General features: G+C 37.3%; 2 protein-coding genes across 2 annotated transcripts in view; one reads left to right on the forward strand and one right to left on the reverse strand.

Moving 5' to 3' along the window:
• Positions 1–20,922, reverse strand: part of LOC100648035 (cAMP-specific 3',5'-cyclic phosphodiesterase) — a 359,695-nt gene that overhangs the window by 312,499 nt on the left and 26,274 nt on the right. The window contains exon 3 of the mRNA XM_012317596.3: positions 16,307–16,534. Coding sequence (XP_012172986.2) covers positions 16,307–16,389 — 83 coding nt within the window. The 5' untranslated portion in view covers positions 16,390–16,534. The remainder of the gene's footprint in view (positions 1–16,306; positions 16,535–20,922) is intronic.
• LOC110119999 (FK506-binding protein 5) lies at positions 7,730–14,476 on the forward strand. The gene is made up of 5 exons (XM_048413166.1): positions 7,730–8,994; positions 9,316–11,138; positions 11,224–11,295; positions 11,574–13,684; positions 13,974–14,476. The coding sequence occupies exons 1-4, from the start codon at positions 8,157–8,159 to the stop codon at positions 12,498–12,500; spliced, it is 3,660 nt and encodes a 1,219-aa protein (XP_048269123.1). The 5' UTR covers positions 7,730–8,156; the 3' UTR covers positions 12,501–13,684; positions 13,974–14,476.

Genomic DNA, 20,922 nt, shown 5'->3' on the forward strand with positions numbered 1-20,922 from the left:
GCGAGGATCTGGATCAGCATACACTATAATTATACCTATACTTATTTCAATATATTTTTCCATTACAAATTCATCCACTCGTTCCTCTATCAGTCAACCTCAACAAACACGAGGGTACAATAAAACGGTTCATATAAAGTATATTTCACATCTGGCTTCAAAGAGAAGACGCGTAAAGAAAGACAGTCAGTATCAACCCATCTACTCGACGATTGGTTTGGAATTTTTTTTCTTCAGAAACTTCTCTGGTTTCTTCGCTTAATTAAATACTTTCCAGATAGTCGAAACGGTGCACAGTAAGTCGAAGGAACTCTGAGGTTAATTGCGTTCTCGCCATTTATTTAATACTCGACCTACATGTGTAAAAGTTCGAGCTTTCAGCAGCTAATTTATCGCACAGGCGGCTCGTTGTCTCTAATTGCCAGTCGGAGAATACGATCTCCCTGTATTCTCTCTTTTTCTTTTTTCTTTCGTTTCGTTCCTCGCGGCATCGTTGCTCCGCGATTTACGACGCGATGCGTGTTTTATAATGCGCCGGGTAGAGAAATCGTCGAGGATATTTCTGTCGCCGTGTTCTGGCTGATCGACGAACCGTAATAAGTTGCGACAAATTTGTTTCCCACCCCCTGGATAAACTTTTCTCCTCGGAAACGAGCGTAAATAGTTTCGCGTTGTTTCGAAACTGTCCGCTCGCGTCGACATTGATTTTCGAATATTTTTGGAAAATTTAAACTTTCGTTTATTAAACGCTTTGATAGGACATTCTAATTTTTCCGGGTTTTCATTAAAATCGTTTTCAGTACTCGACGTAGAAACAAAATTTCGTCAGGAATTTAAAATGTTATAAATTTACGCTGCTGTTTTAACGAAAAACTAAGGACCCAGTCACACGTTGAACTTCGGTTTTCACGGAACGGTTGCGAGGCGCCATCGAAATGAACTTCGAAACAGGATTAAGCGACCAATCATGCAGGGCAACTTCGTTTGCTTCTGGTGCATGCGAAAATTCACGAGAATCGTTCTCCAACTTGTAACGACCGATGAATACCAACGTACGAGACTGTAATGGGAAGTTCTCGACTATCGGTATGATTTTGTTATCCTGGAATTTTCTACATTGGTCGCTTTCGAAAATTTCATTGACTGAAGCGACTACGTCATTCGAACGAAATAAAGTCATTGCGATTGAGGTGGAATTTATTTTCTATGCGATATAGATCGTTAAAAATATTTTAGGGACTAGATACGATAGTTAAGGATAAAATTTAAAATTATTTAAATAGTTAAGGGTAAAAACGTTGCTATTGTGACTATTAATATATAACAAAATAACGCGTGACGATGATTTAACTACGGTCGGAGAAAACTGACCTACGAATCTCTAAAAATGCTAAAGTGTGTCTCAATAGTTTCAAATGAATTAACAGAAATATTCTCATAGCTGAAATAATAGGAAACGAATGGTTTTCGCTTACGTGGGAAAAAGACTTTACTCCTAAAACGCGTACGTTGGCATTCTGATTCGATTCGTTTCTCTGCAGGCAAGTCAACTCGAATATTTCGATGGAACTATGTTCGAAGTACTGAAGAGAGCCTATTAAGCGAAGAACTCCCGAGTATCGAGAGGTAGGAAAGCATAGAAATCGATTTTGAGCGCTCCTGGCGCGAATTATTGATCTATACTACTGAAAGCTCCGAGCAATTTGAAATTAAATCTTTTCTGGAAACTGCTTTCTGGGTGGTTAATTGGATTGTACATACAAGGGTTTATCCGATTTTTTATTGCACATTTATCGAAAGAATCAAGAACGTGATTTATTCGTTTAATTCAACCTCAATGGTTGACTTTTACTACTGGAATTTTCGTATTTTAGGCAAATTGATATTTAATCGTCTCCTGCGCGGTTCAGATTGATATTCAGTGAGACTCGAATGACACACGTGCTTCATCTATCGATATCAGCTTCAGTTTCGCGAATGACGCCTAAATTATCGATTCGTACCACTGGGAATCGTTAACTGGATACATAATTCCAATTAGTTAACGGCAAAGGTTTTATGCGTGCGTTAAAATCGGCCGACACACAACGACTACGTTTTACCGGGACTAATCGATCCTTCATCGAGAGAACATTTCACGAAAAATCAGCAAAATTGAAACATCCTTATCTCTGGTTTTGTGCTTTTCATGATAGATGATATTCTAGTAGCGAAAGGCTATCATCGGTCATCCGAAAGTGCTGCAATCGATATTGGAACGTACGAAACAGAAATAGAAAAATCCAAAGTATTCTTTGGCTCCCATAAAGAAAGATAAATACGTGCAAGATGGATTATCTTTTATTATTATTTCGTAATTAGGGGCGATTATTTTTGTTACGATTCCTTCCATTGGAATCTAGGTTTAAATAATTAGCTAATTAATTAGTCGATTTTAATGATTTAAAATCTTCCAATATGAAACATCACGTCAGGGATGAATTACCCTCTGTTAATTAATTCTAGTTACATCATTAAACCATCGCGATTATTCGATAAGATCAATAAGTCAAAATAAATGATACAATTATTTGCATGCGATACAAATTCATCTAATTAGGATAATATTATCAGTCATATTACGCGAACATGTTCACCAAAGAATTTATTAATCGAAGAAAAGCATCGCTGATTATCATACATTACACTGATAGGGCTGCCAATCTCGTTTTCCAAAGGGAAAATCAACTCCACCCCCTGATAAAAATTTGCCTAATCGGAATGATATTTTCCTACGTTCTTGTTAAGAAGCAAACAGTTCTTGAAACTTGAAACTTTCAAGTTGAAAGAGACAAGCTTATCATCCTACATTAAGAGGCAAAGCTGGCGTATTAAATAAAAATTCTCGATTCCACCCCCCAATGAGAAATTATGTAACCAGAATAATGACTTTTGTGCACGTTATGAAACACATAGTATCTGAAATGGAATCCAGAGTGGCGATTATCACATTACCGGACTGCGGTTAGTTACGCGAATTCATATTTTTTTTTGATAATAATTAAAAAAATGAAACTTCGGTGAAGAAAATTGTTTATTAAATATAGCAAAGTGTATTATATATACTTTGAATATTCGAAGCATTTTTGCATATTGCATACATTCTCTGTACATTTCCATCTCCAAACTTCCCGCAGATACATGCAAATTCATCGCCTACGTATTACAAAGCCAAAACGCGTATTCAACGAATATTCCCCCACCCCCTATTGTAGATCCCTATCATGATCTCAACAAATAATTACTTCAAACTGATTTCCATGGTTATCCCATTCAATTATGACGTAAATGATAACATCCTTGATGAGGGTGGAATCGACAGAAGGCAGGCTGCCTAATGGGGGTGAAATAATGATAAATAGAAGCATTCCGCGGGTATTCGAAATTTAATGAGAGGTCAAATAACAGGAGCGGAGGTATTAAAAATTATATTGGGCATTTCATTAGAGAGTGGTGCATCGTTGGAGACACGACGCGGGAAAGGAGATTGAAGAAAAAGGGGTGGAACAGGGGTAGAATTCCTTGAGGGACGTTATCAATTCCTGGACGAGCAATAAAATGCTAAATGCGACGATTATTAGTCGACTGCGGCTGTTTATGTATTTACAGAGAATTTCGAGCAGCAAATGTCCAGAGAATTTATATTACGCGAAGGAAAATGTAAATTGTCGAGAGTGTGTGGTATACGGTATGACATTTGGTAAAAAAAATATATAAAACGTGAAAAATAAAATACATTTTATAACAATTGTGAGATAGGACATATCTTTGCCGGAGCTTTACTTTTTTGTCAGTGTATGTAAAAATATAAATTTGCATAATTATCTATAGTATAACTCATTTATAAAAGTTATTTATAAAATTCCAAGAATATTTTTCATTAAGATATTCTTGATCGATAAATTACAAGGATTATTTAAAAATATTATGACAGTTTTGTATTGAAGAAATTGGTTCTCAGAAAATTACGGAGATTTATTTGAAAAATGCCCTGTACCTTCTGCAGCAGATACCATTTCTCTATATTTAATACATTAATTTGAAAAAGGCGAAAGATATGACAAATTTCTCGGATCAGTTTCCAATCGCAATTAATCTCTTCTACTCTGGTATTTCAATGTCAATCCCTAAACCATCTTGCTGCTTTCATTATATTGAAAACTCCTCGTAAATGTTCAGTTTCGAATGACAGACGCTCGGATTGAAATTACGGATCACGATCAATTTCTCAACCTCCAGTTGAATATTTTACAGCTCTACTTTTATTTATAGGGAAACTTTCATAAGTTCAGAATCGTATAAATTGCAGTCTAAATTATTCTGAAAGTTATTAGGGGATTCCCCGGTACTGTACGGAGAATTACGAAGTTTCGCGGAGTAAAACGTGGTCGTAAAGGAAACGAATTATTTCTAGCATCTGCCTTTTAATTAATTGCTGCTGAATATCTTGTTCGAGCCACGTGTCAAAACGAATGTTCAAGAGAACATAATTATCCGCGGAGTTTGCATCGTGGAAGTCCAGTCTCGTCGTCGAGTCAACTTATTTAATCACAAATTTGAAACTTGGCTCCCCTTTTGGCGATGAATAGGGCCAATTAACGGGGCATCAAACTTCCTCTGCAATTAACGCTGATCTCAATTAAAAGTCCTCCGTTTCTAATTTATAGGAAATCTTATTCATTGTTCTCAATTTCAGCAGAATATTTCTCATATTTCCGATAGAAAAATTAGATTCGATGAAGTCGAAAATATTTCTGAAAAATACCACGATAATTTTGTATTTAAAAGATTAAATTTGCCACATATTATTAGAAACTATTTATATAGCAGGTTAAGGAAATTTATTAAAAATCGTTCTGTATATCTTTACCCTACAAAAATTAATGTACTAAATATAGAATATCTGATGTTTATTATAACAATGTACTTTATTGAAATACAGAAAGCGTTCCAATTAATATTTTTTGCTAACAAAATTACGTCCAATAAGGACTAACAATTTTTTATGCATTAAAAGAATACGTATTAGATGTATATTACATATTGCTAAAAACACCAAACCAAGATACTTGAAATAAGCCCTTATTTCATTCAAACTTGAAGATCTCATGCCAGAGATATCGAAATTTTCACAAACCAATATCTGACAGTACGATTCTCCATGCTCTCATGCATAACTGATCTAAAATCATCCCCGTTGGCAAAATTCCCCGGAACTTGCCGGTTGTAGGCTCGTCTATAGCGCGGGATAAACTCGGTACACCGATACTATTGATTTTGCGAGAGGTGCAGAAAGAAGGGCGGCGGAGAAAGTAGAGGGTGAGCGAGGTCAACCCCCTTTTCAGGCTGGTTCGACATAAAACAGGGCTTTTCCGGGCTTAGGCCGGTTTATCCTTTAACGTTGTTCCTTTGCGGTAAACCGAGTCGGAAAAAATTGATGTTTAACCCTGCACTCAACCGCACATCTTCTTATTTCCAACTCCTTCCATCTTCGTGGAATGTTTTATCTGAACGTGGAACGTGCAAGGTTTCTTATTTCTTAATCCCCAATTTTCTATGTCTATAACTGTCGTGATAGTTTTGGAAATAATATAGCAGCGTGGAAAAGCGGAAAATTTAGAAAATGGGAAAATAATAAGTAAATATAAATAAGAAAATAGGAAAATATGGAAAGTGGAAAACGGATGGTGGGAAAATAGGGGCAAGAAAATAGGAAAATAGTTAGTGGTAAAGTAGTAAAGTGTGAAAATATGAAAGCAGAGGCTAAGAAGATAGAAATTGCAAGCCAAAACCTCGCATTGCTAAGAAGCAACCAGAACTGAGCTGCTGCACAATTTAACTTCCTCGCATTTCCAAGTGACAAATTATTCTCCAACTTATTCTCTAAACTGTCATTTGGATAAGCACTTTGAGAAATCGGAAAACATTTTGCAAACAAATATTCATTTTATTCCGACCTTCTCGTCCGAAAATCCTAGAATCTTAGCAGCAAAGCCCTTTGAACAATTTCTCCGCTCGACCTAATTGCTGCAACTATCTCGCAAGGTTCTTTTGTCTTGTACACACTGTCCATTATCGTAACACGTCATCCAGTAAACATAAAACACAAGGCGAAACACAGAGAAGTATCCAGAGCGTGGAATTCCCGCGAGATTTCACGTACCATTTGCCACGTGACTGTTTCTTTACGACGCCCTAAACGGAAACGATTCACAGACAAAAGTCTGACCGCCAGAGAACTGTGAATATTGCCACGTGGATGACAGTTGAACGAGCTCGTTTCTAAATCGATTACGACTTGCTTGGTCTTATGAAGGGATTTTCGTATAGAAAATAACGACAAGTGGCTCTTGCGCTTTAGTTTGGGTTTATAAAACTTTGGAAGTAAAATGTATTTTTTTTTTAAATTGATTAGAGTGACAAAAGTTTGATATTTACAGTGTCTGAAATTTGGGGAAATTTAGAACATCGAGGAATGAAGAAAGATTCCTAAAAATTCCGAGCGAAAGGGAAATTGGGAAATTGGGAAATGATACTGGAAAATAAGGAAATTGGAGAATGATGCTGGAAAATAAGAAAAGTTGGAAAATGATGCTGGAAAATAAGAAAATTGGAAAATGATGCTGGAAAATAAGAAAATTGGAAAATGGACTTACAAGATGAAAAAACTTTTTTTTTTAATTTCCAGTCCGATAATTCTCAATAATTAAAGAAATGATTCTTAGAAGTTTCATATTACATTTACTCCCGATTAAATATGCCATCGTTTGCAGAATTACGCGTTTGAAACGCCTCCTAATTGATATGCACTTTCCATTTTATCGTTCGTTATATATTTAACGGCGTTTAACATGAACTTCAATAAAAAGAATGACGAAATCGATCGATCGACACGAAGCTTCTCGACTCTCGATGTCGTTGTGGCTACGTTCAAACGAAATTACAAAATTGATGGAGTAGACGGGATTGAATTGTGATTTCCGCTGAATCTGTTGAAGCTGCTGCGATGGTTATCTGAAATATCAAACGTTAATCGCATTTGGATCTCCTCCAAAATTAAACCCGTGTTTTTCGCCAACATGTGACTTACTTTAACCAATCGAGACCATAAATGAAGCTCGACGGCTCGAAACTTGCCCTATTTTCGTACTGAAATAATGCGTGTTCTTAAGAAAATTCACAAAGATTCATCTGTCAGGTAAATTTAGATTTCCTTCGCTAGAAAATTATTTTTCAGAATTTAAAGAAATCTATTCGTGGAATTTATATTCCTCTAACTTAAATATTGTATTTCCATTTCTTTAAATATGAGAAACGTATTTTTATCTTCTAAGGTAAGTAAACAGTTTTATATCGTACATATTGTTGCATTTAGGCATAGTTTTATACATGTTCTACAAATTATAATTATCATCAACGTATAAATATATCTGCAGTCTAAATATTGCCATGTTTTTGATGCGCGAAAATATAGAGATGTTGAATTTCAAACCGCCAAACAAAATTGTTCAGTTGTAACAATTATGTTTAACCAGTATAATACACTAGAAATGATTTGATTATTTAGTTTATCTCACGCTCCATTTAACTTCTGGCTAAACTCTGAATTCAACTCTCACTCAGAATTTCTTACTTTGATAAACTCTCTCCGATTCCAATTCTCAACTCGCAACTCAACTATTTGAGTATGCATTTTCCACAAGCATTTATCCTCACCTATGTATATGTGTACGTTATCTCTTTGTCTGCTTTTATGTACCTTTCACTCGATGCGAATATTCTTAGAAAACACTCAGCCACGTCCATCCATAGCTAGAATGATAAAATGAATATCAAATCTCAGTAGATAAACAAATAGGAAGATAGAGGAATTGGAACATCTAGAGATAAGAAAATAGAAAAATAGGAGAACTCTGCTTAAGAACAAGAAAGTTCCTCATCACTCCAATTTAATACAATTTCATAAAGGTCTTGTCACTCCATCAACATTCCACTTACTTCGATTCCAGTATCTCCAATCCTAAAATCCAACATCCCTTAAACACCAATATTCTACCAACCCAGGTAACAACATCACGTGACTCATCCACAAACCGAACAACCACAAAGTAGCCGTTATGGCAGACAACGATGATGCGATGGAGGACGAAGAAGATACAAAATCCGGCGAACCGATCTCCGAACACACGCTTAAAAGTCCATCCGAAGCTGCTGAGGACATGCTAGCCTCAGAATATTGGAAAACACCATCAGATGCGCCATCGATAGCTTCAGAAGTGGTATCCGTAGCACGAAATAACGCTCGAGGCTCTCCAAATGCCCAATCCAGCAGAAGTATCCAAGAGCCTCAAGAAGAGAAGCTTTCGAAGAGCCAAGAAGAATTTAGAAAGTCTCAAGAGATCGGCCTAAATGACAAGAAGCCATCTTTGGACGAATTAAGCAAAGACAAGGTCCCTAAAACCACCAAGATGTATCGACAGTGTCATCGTCGATTCAGAGAGATCATCGGCAAACGCGAGCTGAGGAACGTGGAACTAGAGAAGCATCAAGGTGATCTGAAGAAGAGATTGAATATTCTGGAGTGTTCCATGCCAGCTGTGATGGTCTGGAACATGTGGAGAATGAGTCAGGGTACCTGTGTTCCTGGACTTCAACGAATCATGGAGAAACAGTTTGAAGGTCCAGCTTCTGGAGAAGTGTACTGCCCCAGCACACCTAGTAGACACTTTGACTGTAGAGTGAGGGAAGTTGAGGCTGAGAGGAAACAGGCTCAAAAAAGAATGCAGGATGCCAAGGCTCTTTGCGCCGAGAAGGAAGCTGCATTAGAAGATAGGAATAAAAGACTGGAAGAAGCTAAGCAGTTGCAACAGGAGATTAAGTTAAGGATTGAACAACTGACTGCCGAGGTTCAAAAGCTTAGAGAGACTGCTGCTAAAGTGGAGGATGATGGGCAATGTGAAACTGGTTAGTTGAGAATTAAACTCAAACGTAGCATAACTCAAACAAACTATTTACGAAAATCTAAAAACTATTTGAAAGCCTAGAAAAAAATTATTTATGCAATATAAAAATATAGTATTAAATTCCGGTCCTGATCGTTCTTTAAACGAGTTTTTAGAAACTAGTAAGAACGCATCTCACAAAAGAAATTCCTTTTATTATAAGGAAAAAACTTAGACATTGGTGCGAATAAAATAGAAATTCTCCCTCTTCTTTTTAATTGGGAGACAAAGTAGGCATAACTTCGTCCAAAGCTAAAATTAAAATCACATGTAGGTGAATGTGGAATAATAGAGTGCAAGAAAAAATGGTTAGAGAAAGTGCCCAGCTGCGCGTCCATCAAGTCAAACGATATCGAATGTCTAGAAAAGTTACAACAGCTAGCAGAAAACGAAGTGTACATGAAAAGAAAGATCGCGGAACTGGAAAGTCGTGAGGAAGCTTACATGAGGACCCTCCAACAAGCAGACGAATTATGGTGCAAGGTGGACGCTGACGCAGCCAGTACCGTGAGTGCCTTACAGGAACAATTACACATGAAGACAGCGGCGAATCAACAAATGGCTAATCGAATTTGTCAATTAGAAGACGTGATAGAACAGTTGAGGAAAAGGCTAGCAACATGCAGAGGCGAATTAGAAAAATACATGAGCATAAGCAAGATAGAGGCTTTGATAGGCAAAGATGATGATTTTGCTGATGTGCTTGAGAAGGGAATACTAGTTGAAGTCCCTGTAAAAGACAAAGAGGTTGGTAGAGTTGAAGACCTAGCAGACGTTGACGATGTGGGTATCCTGGTTAAGGATGACGTGGTCGACAAAGATATTCTAGCTGTGGTAGAGCTAGTTGACATCGATCTAGAGGCCAAACCAGATATAGTTGATGTCGACATAGAAATGAAACCTGATATGGTAGACGCTGCCATGCGCGTCGTTCGAGCAGACCTTATAGACGTGGATGACGCTCAAATGGCGATCCATCCAGACGATTTTGCCTATGAGGATGAGAGGCTGAAGCAAGCTCAAGATTATTTGGCAAGGATAGGATCTCTTTCGGAGCTAGATAAATATGGAGATGACTATATCTGTGCTTCGGACTTTATTTGCAACGATGTCGTGCTCTCTGAAACTGGACTAACAGAGGAAGAGATGATTGCTTTGAACGAGAATCGTGTTACACCACAGGAGTTACTAGAAAAATATGGTTGGAAGTTTGATTTGGCAGAACTGATGGCTCAAGCTACTGCGGAGGATGAGGAAATTCGGGCACCGCTAGCTGTTCCACCTGTTGAAAAGGAACAAGAAATTGAGGTTCAGGATAAAGAAGTAGAAGACCCTTCAACAAAAATAGAGATAACTATCGAAGAAACTATGGTTATTGAGGAAAGTAGAATTGAAGAAACTCAGGCTGTAGAAGATATTGACTCTGCTGAGGAATATGAATCATTAGAAGACACCGACGCTATTGAGGAAATTGCAGATGTGGAAGAAGCTATTCAAGAACCTAGACCTGTAGAAGACTTAGAAGCTATTGAGAAGTATGAATCTGTAGAAGACATTGAGTATACAGAGAGAATTGAACTTGTGGAAGATATTACCCCTACAGAAGGCATTAGACTTGTCGAGGACATTGGACCCACTGAGGAAATTAAACCTATTCCTACAGATGAAATTGAACCTAGACCTATCGCAGAGATTGCACCCGCTGAGGAAGTCAAACCTACTTCTACGGAAGAAATTGAACCTAGACCTGTCGAAGAGATAAGACCTACTGAGGAAGTTAAACCTATTCCTACAGAAGAAATTGAACCTAGACCTATCGCAGAGATTACACCCGCTGAGAAAGTTGAGCCTATACCTATAGAAGACACTACAACTGTAGAAGAAATTAGACCTGTCGAAGACGTCAGACCTTTCGAAAGAGCTACCCCTCTTGAACCTACCATAGTTGAAAAGGAAAAACCGCTTGTAGATGAAAGGACAGATGTTCCACCAAGCGATGTTCCAGAAGAAAAAATTGACAAAGATAATGTCCTGGTCCCACGACAAGAGATGTTATTATGGCAGGATGACGTGGATACTATTCGAACAACAATCGCGGTACTGCTTACAGTATAATATTTATTAAGTTTAAGAAGCGAAATTATTCGATATATATAACTCTTCTGATCGTTTTGAAATATAGGAATGTCCTGATTGTGTGGATGTAAAGAAGGAAGCTGATCAGTTAGCTACTATGATGTCAGCGTACACTGGAGTGAGTGTTATAGATCTATCATTTAAACTTAATATACAATTAATTACAATTTTATTAAAATATTTATTTTTTATAATTATATTAGAATTATTTATGATTTAATTTAAAAATAATAAAATTGTAATGTATTTTAGGTTAGATTCGATTTTATATTATAAAAAATCACAATCGTACAGACTTCATATTCGATAAAACATAATCCAATTTCGCTATAATAAAAGTTCGATGTCCAATACTTCTTTAGCTTCATTAAAAGTTATTATTGTGATCCCTTCTAGACCGACGTGAAAGAAATAGTCGCGAAGCCGAGACCTCGCGAAGAAGCAGTCGTGAAAATACACGAAGAGAAACTTGGTGAGAGAGAAATTGAAGTACAAACGAAACCAAAAGTTGCTGAAGTAGAAGTGACTGCTGTGGCAGAAGTAGAAGAAAAGGAAGTTATAGTCAAAGTTCCAGAAAAACCTGAAAGGCTGATCGAACTTGAATCAGAGTATCCTCTTGAGCCACCAACAACGCCATCGATCTCTGGTGTGACACCTCAAGCAGAAAAAGTCGCTATGCCAGAAGTGGTGCAAAAACTGGAAGAAAGTACTCCGGTTGCTCCTGAAGAAACTCCGAAAGAAGTAGTAGAAGAACTTGAGAAAATGCCAATGATTCCTGAAGTAGACAAAGATACAGATCCAATAGAAAAGATTGAGGAAGAAGAAATAATGAAAGAAACCGAAGAAATAATGGTAGAAGAATTATCAGAAGAAGAAATCGAAGAGAAGGAAGAAGAGAAGCTTCCAGAGATAGTCGAAATCAAGGTGAAGAAAGATGAAATTGATATAGAAGTCGAAACACCAGAGGAAAGAGAAGAAGAATTGGTTCCTGAAGAGGAAGAGGAAATTAAAGAAGTGCCAGTGGAAGAGATTGAAGAAATTGAAATTCCAGTGGATGTTAAGGAAGAAGAAATATATGTAGAGATATTACCAGAGGAGCGAGACGAAGAGTTAGTTGAAGAAGAGCTAGTAGAAAAAGAAATACCTGTATGGAAGGAGCCAAAGGTACTTACAGAAGAAGAAAAAGAAAAAGAAGAAGAAGAACTCATCTGTACCTGTCCACTTATACCTCCTCCGGTTAGTATCAAAATAAATATTTTTTCAATTCTAACGGGTCTAATTTACCTGCATGGATCCTCAAAATTTATAATCCTCAAAATCTAATCTCAATCCTCGTCTTGCAGCCCCGCAAGAAAATAGAGATCACTCAAACAGAAATTACAAGAATCGAAACTGTTCAGGTGATCACACAAACAGTCGTAGACGCCGAAACACAAACGACGCCAAGAATAACCAGACAAGCTCAACCACAACTAGTGACTATTACGAAAGCTATAGATCCTGATTCAGCCACTATGGAACAACTGTTGAATTACAGGCAGCCTTTGAAGGAGCGAATAGCGGCTATGGCAATCACTGGAAGCTCACATATACACAAAAGCACATCCTTCCACGCGAGCGGAACAGAAATTGGTGATCGTCCTCCTTTTGTTCAGGATCCTGATATTCTTCGTAGCGCTTTTCCTGGTCCTCGTGGTCCTCGTTTTGTTCCTCCTGGACCTGTTGGCTTTCTAGGTTCTCCTGCTGGTCCTCGTGGCCCACCTCCTGCCCGTAGTCCAATTCGTAGCGTTCCTCCAGGTACTCAAGGTCCAGTTCCACCTCACCATTCTCTCTCATCTGTCCTCCAAACTCTTAGAGCTGAGGGAGCCCGAATAAAATCGGGCCCAGAAAGGGAACTAAGGTCCGTTTATTATGGCAAAATGCCTGGCGAGCTAGATCAAGACAAATGCAACTGTTGTCAATGTGGCAAAACTATGCCCACTCCGTTACAAGGTCCTAAAACTCAAGTAAGACAACAGCCAACATTGCCAATATTCAAAGGAATACCAGCCGTGCCAGCGCCTAAGAAGACTATCGGCCTAAGTACTGATAAAACAGTGCAACACCAGAGTTTTTGCCCAGAATGTAAACTGAGGAAGCTCCAGGAGGTTCTGAGAGCCCAGGATCCTCTGAAAAGAACTACCAAGAAGCCCACAAAGGATCAAGAGGTTTGTACCTGTGCAATTCAACTTGGAAAGGGCTTGCCTTGCCACCAGAAGATGAAAAAGAAGACAGATCGAAGTTGTATGGCGAAGATTCCTAAAGTCAAGACTGATCGATCAAAGATAATAGAAGATGACGAGCAAAATTCAGTACGCTGCGCTTGCAGCGGGTTGATAGAGACCAAGCCTGGGGTTATGAAGAAGGTGCACTGTTCTTGCGGTGACCCTGATTGATCTTCGTAACTCATTTTTTGAAAAAGTGGTAGTGAAAAAGGATCAGAATATTTTGCTGAAGAACTTGTTTAGGTGAGATACATTATTGGCTCGAAATTTAGCATTACTTCTCAGTTGTATATTTTTGCCCCTAAATACTAGAACACTCAATGGCCTCGTACAAAACATGACTATTGCATTAAATTATCAATTTCGTATAAAATCCAAAGGTCTATCCAGTCATATGGCAAATATAATAGAAGGTTATTATTGTTTATTTGTTTATTTAATTAATTATATTTATTCTACTATAGCCAAAAAGTGTATAATATTATTTTGCTAGAAACTTAGAATATTTAGGCCCATTTTTATAATGTTTCAGAATTGGCTATCGATGGCGCTACTTGGAATAATACTTGTCGATTTCTGGAACATCTTGGATGAATAGAAGGAGGACATGATTCATTCTGGACGCATTCACCGGACGAAGAAACGTCCACCAGAGGCTTCTAACTGGCTGAACAGAAATATAGACTCAACGATGGATGCGACAAAGGAAATGGTATGTAATTTCCAATAATGTGGCCAGTTGAATGGCGCTCTTTTCAAATCAATAGTGCCAGACTATTGTACCAGGGGACGATAGTCCTTTCATCGAACCAACGCGTAATAGGATCAATAGTCAGCACAAAATTAAATTTGAGATTATCCAACTGTAAGAAAAAAAAAAAGAGAAACATTTGCTGTGTCCAGTGTGCCATTTTTTGGTATTGTTTTGTGATCGTACAAAATGTAAATTCGTCGCTCTGTACATATATATTAAATTTTGCTTGTCTATCAGAGCGTTTGAGTTTTTCTATTGGAGATTTTATTGGCTTGTAGCCCTTCTGATTTATTCTATTAGATTATCTAGAATATTTGATAGCGAAAGAATTGTTTTAAACGTTACAAATTATTTTCTTTCTCTACCCTTAAAACATTATAATTTTACTAATGAATATATGTATACAGATAATCAGATTACAAATGAAATGAAAGAACATATATCAACATTCAAGTACATATGTATAAATAAATTCTGCGTGATACATAAGATTAGGAAAATATTTTCGTTTTATAATATATGGTTTCACTGATTTGCACATTAATAGTGAAGGAGATATTAAAAGGAGCCCAGCAGGAATTTCAGTCGCGTTCGTGATTCACGAGATTTCGTTACCTCGTACATCAGATAGATTAGTTGGCACGAACCAATTACAATTTGTCATCAAACCAAAACGAATCGGTTCCAAACGAATTTCTGTTCGATCGGGTGATTCATCAAAAACAGGAAGTATCAAACGTTAAAGTGATTCATTGATCCTATTTTCAAGCAACCTAAAAATTATATTATGCGCCGTTGTTAACTTAAAGTTTAACTTGTGTTCAATCAATTTAACCGTGGATTAATTGTTTTTAATCATTCCAATTATTCTATTTTCTAAATTTAGTAAAGAAAAAAGCAACTTCAGTCAGTGGTGATCACCGCAAAATAAGAAACATTTTCTTTGATATAAATGAGGCGTGAGGAATATTGTGATTGTAAAAAGGATGCTGTAAAATCAGCTAGACACTGTCTAGCTGGAGGCAGCATTTCAATGGCTGCCTGACTAAACAATCAATACTGCGAGCAACAAGTAAAGCATGACGAAAGGTCAACGAAATATTATCTAGCGCGATAAAGCTCGATAAATGCTTCGTCAAATCGGTAAATGAGCTCGCAATAAAGCTGTGTACACACTAGCAAAAATGTTTTATAATTATACTATGTTTATTTAGAGAGGCAGACATTAGAATAACATTTTATCTTTATAAACTTTAAACATTTTTACTAGGAAAGTATTTCAATGTTTAATTAATCTTCCTCGATATTTAAGCCTCTTAAGAAAAATGAACTATTTGAAGAAGAAAAATGAAGATTTGGATGTAACAGCATAATCTTTTATTTTTTCTGAATTAAATTTTTTTTTATATAAGATCATAAAAAATATCTAAAATAAAAACGAAAGGAATGAATATTCCGTTGCATATATTTAAAAACTTCATATCTGTTCTGAACGTTTTTTTTTTTCATTTCAAGAGTAAGAACCCGTTTATTACATAGTTAAAGTTCTGAGCTTTTTATAGGGAAACTGGTAATATTTAATTTTTTAACATAAGACTTTAAGAAAATATGCAGAATATAAATCATACTGTAAAACCAGTTTATAGGTGATTGCATTTTAATCACCAAATCCCATTGCTTGCTCGGTACACCACCGGTAACCCAAACCCAATTATCTCACCTCAGTTGTTACTGAAGCTATAACACAATAAGAGCCCCAAAATTTATTTCATTAAACACTGGATTTATAAAGTTGTGAACTACCCATGAGGTATAATCTATTAATTTTATACACAATTTAAAATCTATCGAAACGACGAGTTTTATAGTTCCAGTGTGGCAATCAATTCAAATTACGACCACAGGAATAAATCAGCCAAAATTGAAACGGTAAATGTAAAATCTATCAAAATGACAGATATGCCACTTTTATTTAAAAATTTAAATTGCAATCTAAAATTTCTCTTAAAAATCTCTTTTAAATCGAACGAATGGCAAAGAATTAGCCAAAGTAAAAGTTTCGAATCCGACTGTTTACCTGCAACTAAACCAAACTCAAGTCACGTACTCACCGAACGTTGGCCAGAGTGTGTCTCCTGGACCTAAAATTGTGGTAGCCCCGTAGCTCACCGATGCTGCCCTGTTCGGCCTGCATCCTGGCCTGTGCAGTTGCAGCTGCACTGGCGATCACGTGGTGCTGGTGAGTCGGTGCACCTGTCGTGGTGATGCTTCTGCGCGATCGCCAACCCGTTCTGCTGCCACCACCGCCACTCGGGGTCGGCGATTTCTTCTGATATGGTCTACGAATCACCACACGCCAACGAGTTCCAATTTTACGTCTAGCTTTTGGCTATCGCGAGTCTGGGAAACGTTTGCTTGGTCAGAGATCACGCCCTCCTCCATTCGACGACTCTTTCCCTTTTGGATACTTTAATTTACTTCTTCTTTTGCTTTCCAATGTAATTTGGGATCAGTGAGAGATAGGGATAGGTTGGATTTCTCTATTTGGTATTCAAATGATATTTGCTGTTAGTTCGTGATGAAATTAGTAATAAACTATTAATGATAATTAAGTTAGCGATAAACCTTGTTAGTGATAATGAGATCACTGATTAAACATCACCTTTATGAACTGAATTACATTCTTTACAGTGTTCACGATTATTAGTTAGATAAATTGTTAGTTGTTAGTGATATATTGATCCACTGATAACTATATTACTTTATGACACTAATTTGTCACTCTGACTCTGGATACTTTTAATTACAGTATTATTTTCATCACACCGAAGTGTAGTTTGCGTCAAATGGACGATAAGTACAATTTCAACAAAGTAAATCCCCTATAAAAGGAGGGGCCAATAAGAGCAAGAAGAAAAATATTGTAGTTTAAATTTGCATAACTAGGCTTCAGATAAACACAGAGGAAGAACGTCTATTTGTCAGTATATTTCTTCCTTAAGAGATCTAAGAAACCCAAGGGATCGATAAAATTGTTTACACGAAAGAAACACAGAAATGTCGTGAAAGCAATTCACGGACAAGCTATATATATATATATATATATATATATATATCGTATTTGCTTAGAAGTAAGAGGATTCCCGGGTATTAATGCAACCGAGGCCCTCGTTGATTAAAGGATCGTGCTCGAGAATACATCGATGTGCCCAGCACATTCATGAAATATTCATGAACACCACGGAAAACTCTCTGTTGCGTCTGCCGATCGCTGTTAAGCACGTTATGCAAACGTTTCGTACAAACAACTCTTTGCGACGGATATTAATCTAACCTGGACTGATCGTTTCTGAATTATCAGCGACGAAATTTCACACGTCAGATCTTGTTCGCGCTTTAATTTTTTTCGAAACTGTCAGGGAAGAGGAATTTATACAGTTAACCTCGCTCTGAGATAATGTCAGGGGTCTAGATGATCAGCAAAGACTGCAAGGAAGATGTTCTATTTTTTCGAAATTCTGATAAGGAAGAAACGAAATGGGATGCAATCTCATCATCTATCTGACCTAGTTCTGGCCTTTAAAAGTATTCGAAATTGCCTCAGTCAATCGTCGTTAAGGTTAGGAACTTAACCTTATCTTCCATAACTTGAACTGATCCTGTGCGTTTGAAGTTTATACGAATTCAACGCGTCTAATAAAATACTCCAGCTTTCTTCTTCTTCCATGAAATGTATACACGATAGAACTGTCGTGGAAGCAACATTTCCTCTTCGAAGAACAAGCAGATGCTGGTAAACACCATAAACCCGAGTGGCGGCATCTGTCATGCTAATAACGTGACTCTATTCGAGGTCGAGATCGAATTCAACGTGCAAGCACGTTTCATACGTTTTGAATAAACACGCGTGGCCGGCGCTCGGCAAGAGTAAATATTTCCATTGCAGCCTGGCTTCTCTCTCTTAAGCTTTGCAACATGGTGTTCTAAAGAGAGACAGAAAACTTGGTCATCGGCCAAAAAGTCTACGTTAATCTCTGTAGCTTAATCGTCTTGTGAATGAGACATCTGTCTAAACAGTAACACGCTCTATATTTTTTCAAATTGCTCTATAGATGATGTATACCTATTTTTGCTGTCATTTTGGCATCATGTTTGTACAGGGTTTGATATTCAACTTTTCAGGATCAACCAATTCATCATAGCGTTATAAATACACTGATTTCTTTAAATCTCACAAAAATTATAAAACGTAGATGGTGGAAACAACGTAGATGAAGAAGTCAATCTTTGAGAATCTCTCTCGTAGTTGCAAAGTTAACAGAATTTCATAATGTGAATTGATCGTAAGAAATTTCGAATGAAATGTTGCATTAAAGCAATTGGTTAAATGGGTTAAATAGGAATTCAAATTTCAGGCAATTTCGGGAATTCAATCTTCAAACATCTTGTATGCTTCTTCAAGCAAAATTGCAAACTTTTCAAAATATAATTTTACACGGTTTCCTGAACCTGTCTCGAATTCAATTCCCACCAATCAAAACCCAATCAATCGGAAGTGCAACTAGTACAAAAAATGTTAAAAATGATCGAATGTGTCTCACAAAAGTTCGTGCATTTTCGACAGTTGGCTTTGCTCGTGTTTGTACAAGATCATAATCGTTAGAAGATTAAAACGTTACCAGTTTACCTCTGAAGTTACTGGTATCGCTAATTCCTAAAGCAATCTCCATTCCGAGATATTCCCCTTGGTTTAATGCGGTTATTTCCATCAATAGAAGCACGAGACTATCGCGTGAGTGTTTGGTACAGCATCAGACGTTGAGATATCGCTCGTTGTGCGACGCTTTTCGACGCCATTATCGTGCAGTTGCACCTGACACGTTCCATCCTCAACTGGGGTGACGACGCCACGTCGTTGTCAACTGGTAAATGAGATAACATCGAACCTGGACGCAAATAACCACGTTTATCGGCGTGTGCTTTGATTTTCGATCAGGCATCAGGGATTCAACCGCTGAAGAAAGTACTATTGCGAGGATTAGATGAAATCCTTTGAAGCATATTATGCTTTCTGAGGATGTACCAGTCGTCCTAATTAAAATGAGGAATTTTCGAGAAATTCTCTTCCGATAACGTACATGTTTATGAGTCTTTATCTTCTACAGGTTTAGAACCATTAGGCACGTAGCATATGCAGCGGCATCTAAAAGTGGAACGCAGTAATAAGTTTAAAAAATTGTTTAGTTAAACTTGGAGTTTATCGCTGCTGAATATCCTAATAGCGACATCTAAAACCAAGAGATGATACTTTGTTTGGAAAAGGAACTTTTAGATGCTCTTAATGTCTTGGACACTTAGCTAGGGACATCTAGTGTCATGGAAGAAATACTTTTCCACTTTAAGCTAAAGCTTTTCTACAGACTTCTCCACTTAGACACTTTTGCTCGCCCCATAAAAAGGTAGATGAACTGGTGGTCAAAAGTTTGGAACTACTATATTTTAGTATAATTAGTGGGAAGCATGATGTTTTTAGCTGGATGTAGGAATAGTTTATAGTTATAGTCATGGACTAAAGTTCCCCTATCACCGCGATCGATTTTCTCTAGTACTTCCAACGCAGGCTCGCAACATCAACAGGTTGCAACGCGATGCGAAGTGAAGCAAAGACACGAGAGTCTCTGCTGACTCGAGTGTCTTGAGTGCATTAGCTCATATCACCAAAGAAGACGCAAGAATAAATTTTCTTGCGATAGAAAAATTTAGACTGTGGTTTTACGACTTAATGAAATAAAAAAGTGAACATTTAGCCTTACGATCTAACCATCTACTATTATAGTAAATGAGCGACCCTCATCTCTATATATAATCTGATCCAGAGGTAATGAAGTCTTTCATTGTAACTTAAATTGCTGGCCCTGATAAAAAGGAAATAAATTGCTATGAATCTTGAGCTAAAAACCCAAATCAAACCTGAAAAGTCTCACTTTTGGTCTGAATCATATGATCATCGTTCACGTTTTTATTTAGCTATCCTCAATTAGGGTCATTAACACGTCGTTAATATAATATTCATACCATTCTCGTAAGACGTGTTCGACACAGACATGACACGTGACACAGATCAAAACTCTGTATAGAGACTGTAATTGGAAAATTCTAAATAATAGAGAACCAGTTTCCTAGAGCTTGAAAATCCAGACACTATGATGTGAGTTTAGACACCATGAAAGCTCCAACTTGATAGCAACATTTGCCACGTCCATCTACATCAACTCGTCTGTTTATTAAATCCACTCTAGCCTAATACCGCCGCGTGGATCTCGCGACTGACGATGAGTGTGACCCAAATACCAGGATTCAGTCATCCATCCAGTCACGCGATGACGCAGGAGCTGACATGCAGAGGGAAATGATACCATAGATTCTGAATTCACCCGAGGAAATGTAGATGGAATACTGAAGTTATAGCGTAGCCTGGCTGGGATTTGTTCAGTCAGGTTAGGAATCCCAGGTGTTCCGGACACCTGTGTCTATTTAACTTACAAAACCGTACATTTAAGTACCACTCTTAAACAGATACATACGAGTTCAAGATTTGGGTTTATCGAGGGAAATACATTGGTTATACTGAATATTACGCTATTATTAGATTAGAAACTTTGTTTAAATTTTCTAACCTCGCATGAGGTAGCTCGGATATAAGCAACATTAAGATGTAAGATAGGTT

This window comes from Bombus terrestris, chromosome 16, assembly GCF_910591885.1.
Source record: "Bombus terrestris chromosome 16, iyBomTerr1.2, whole genome shotgun sequence".
Taxonomy (NCBI): Eukaryota; Metazoa; Arthropoda; class Insecta; order Hymenoptera; family Apidae; genus Bombus; species Bombus terrestris.

What these genes read in the sequence shown, in the direction of transcription:
- LOC110119999 (XM_048413166.1), top strand. Translation starts at nt 8,157, where the DNA reads ATGGCAGACAACGATGATGCGATGGAGGACGAAGAAGATACAAAATCC. An exon ending in CTATTCGAACAACAATCGCG is followed by an intron (nt 11,139 to 11,223) that starts GTACTGCTTACA and finishes TTTGAAATATAG; the next exon opens with GAATGTCCTGATTGTGTGGA. An exon ending in TGATGTCAGCGTACACTGGA is followed by an intron (nt 11,296 to 11,573) that starts GTGAGTGTTATA and finishes GATCCCTTCTAG; the next exon opens with ACCGACGTGAAAGAAATAGT.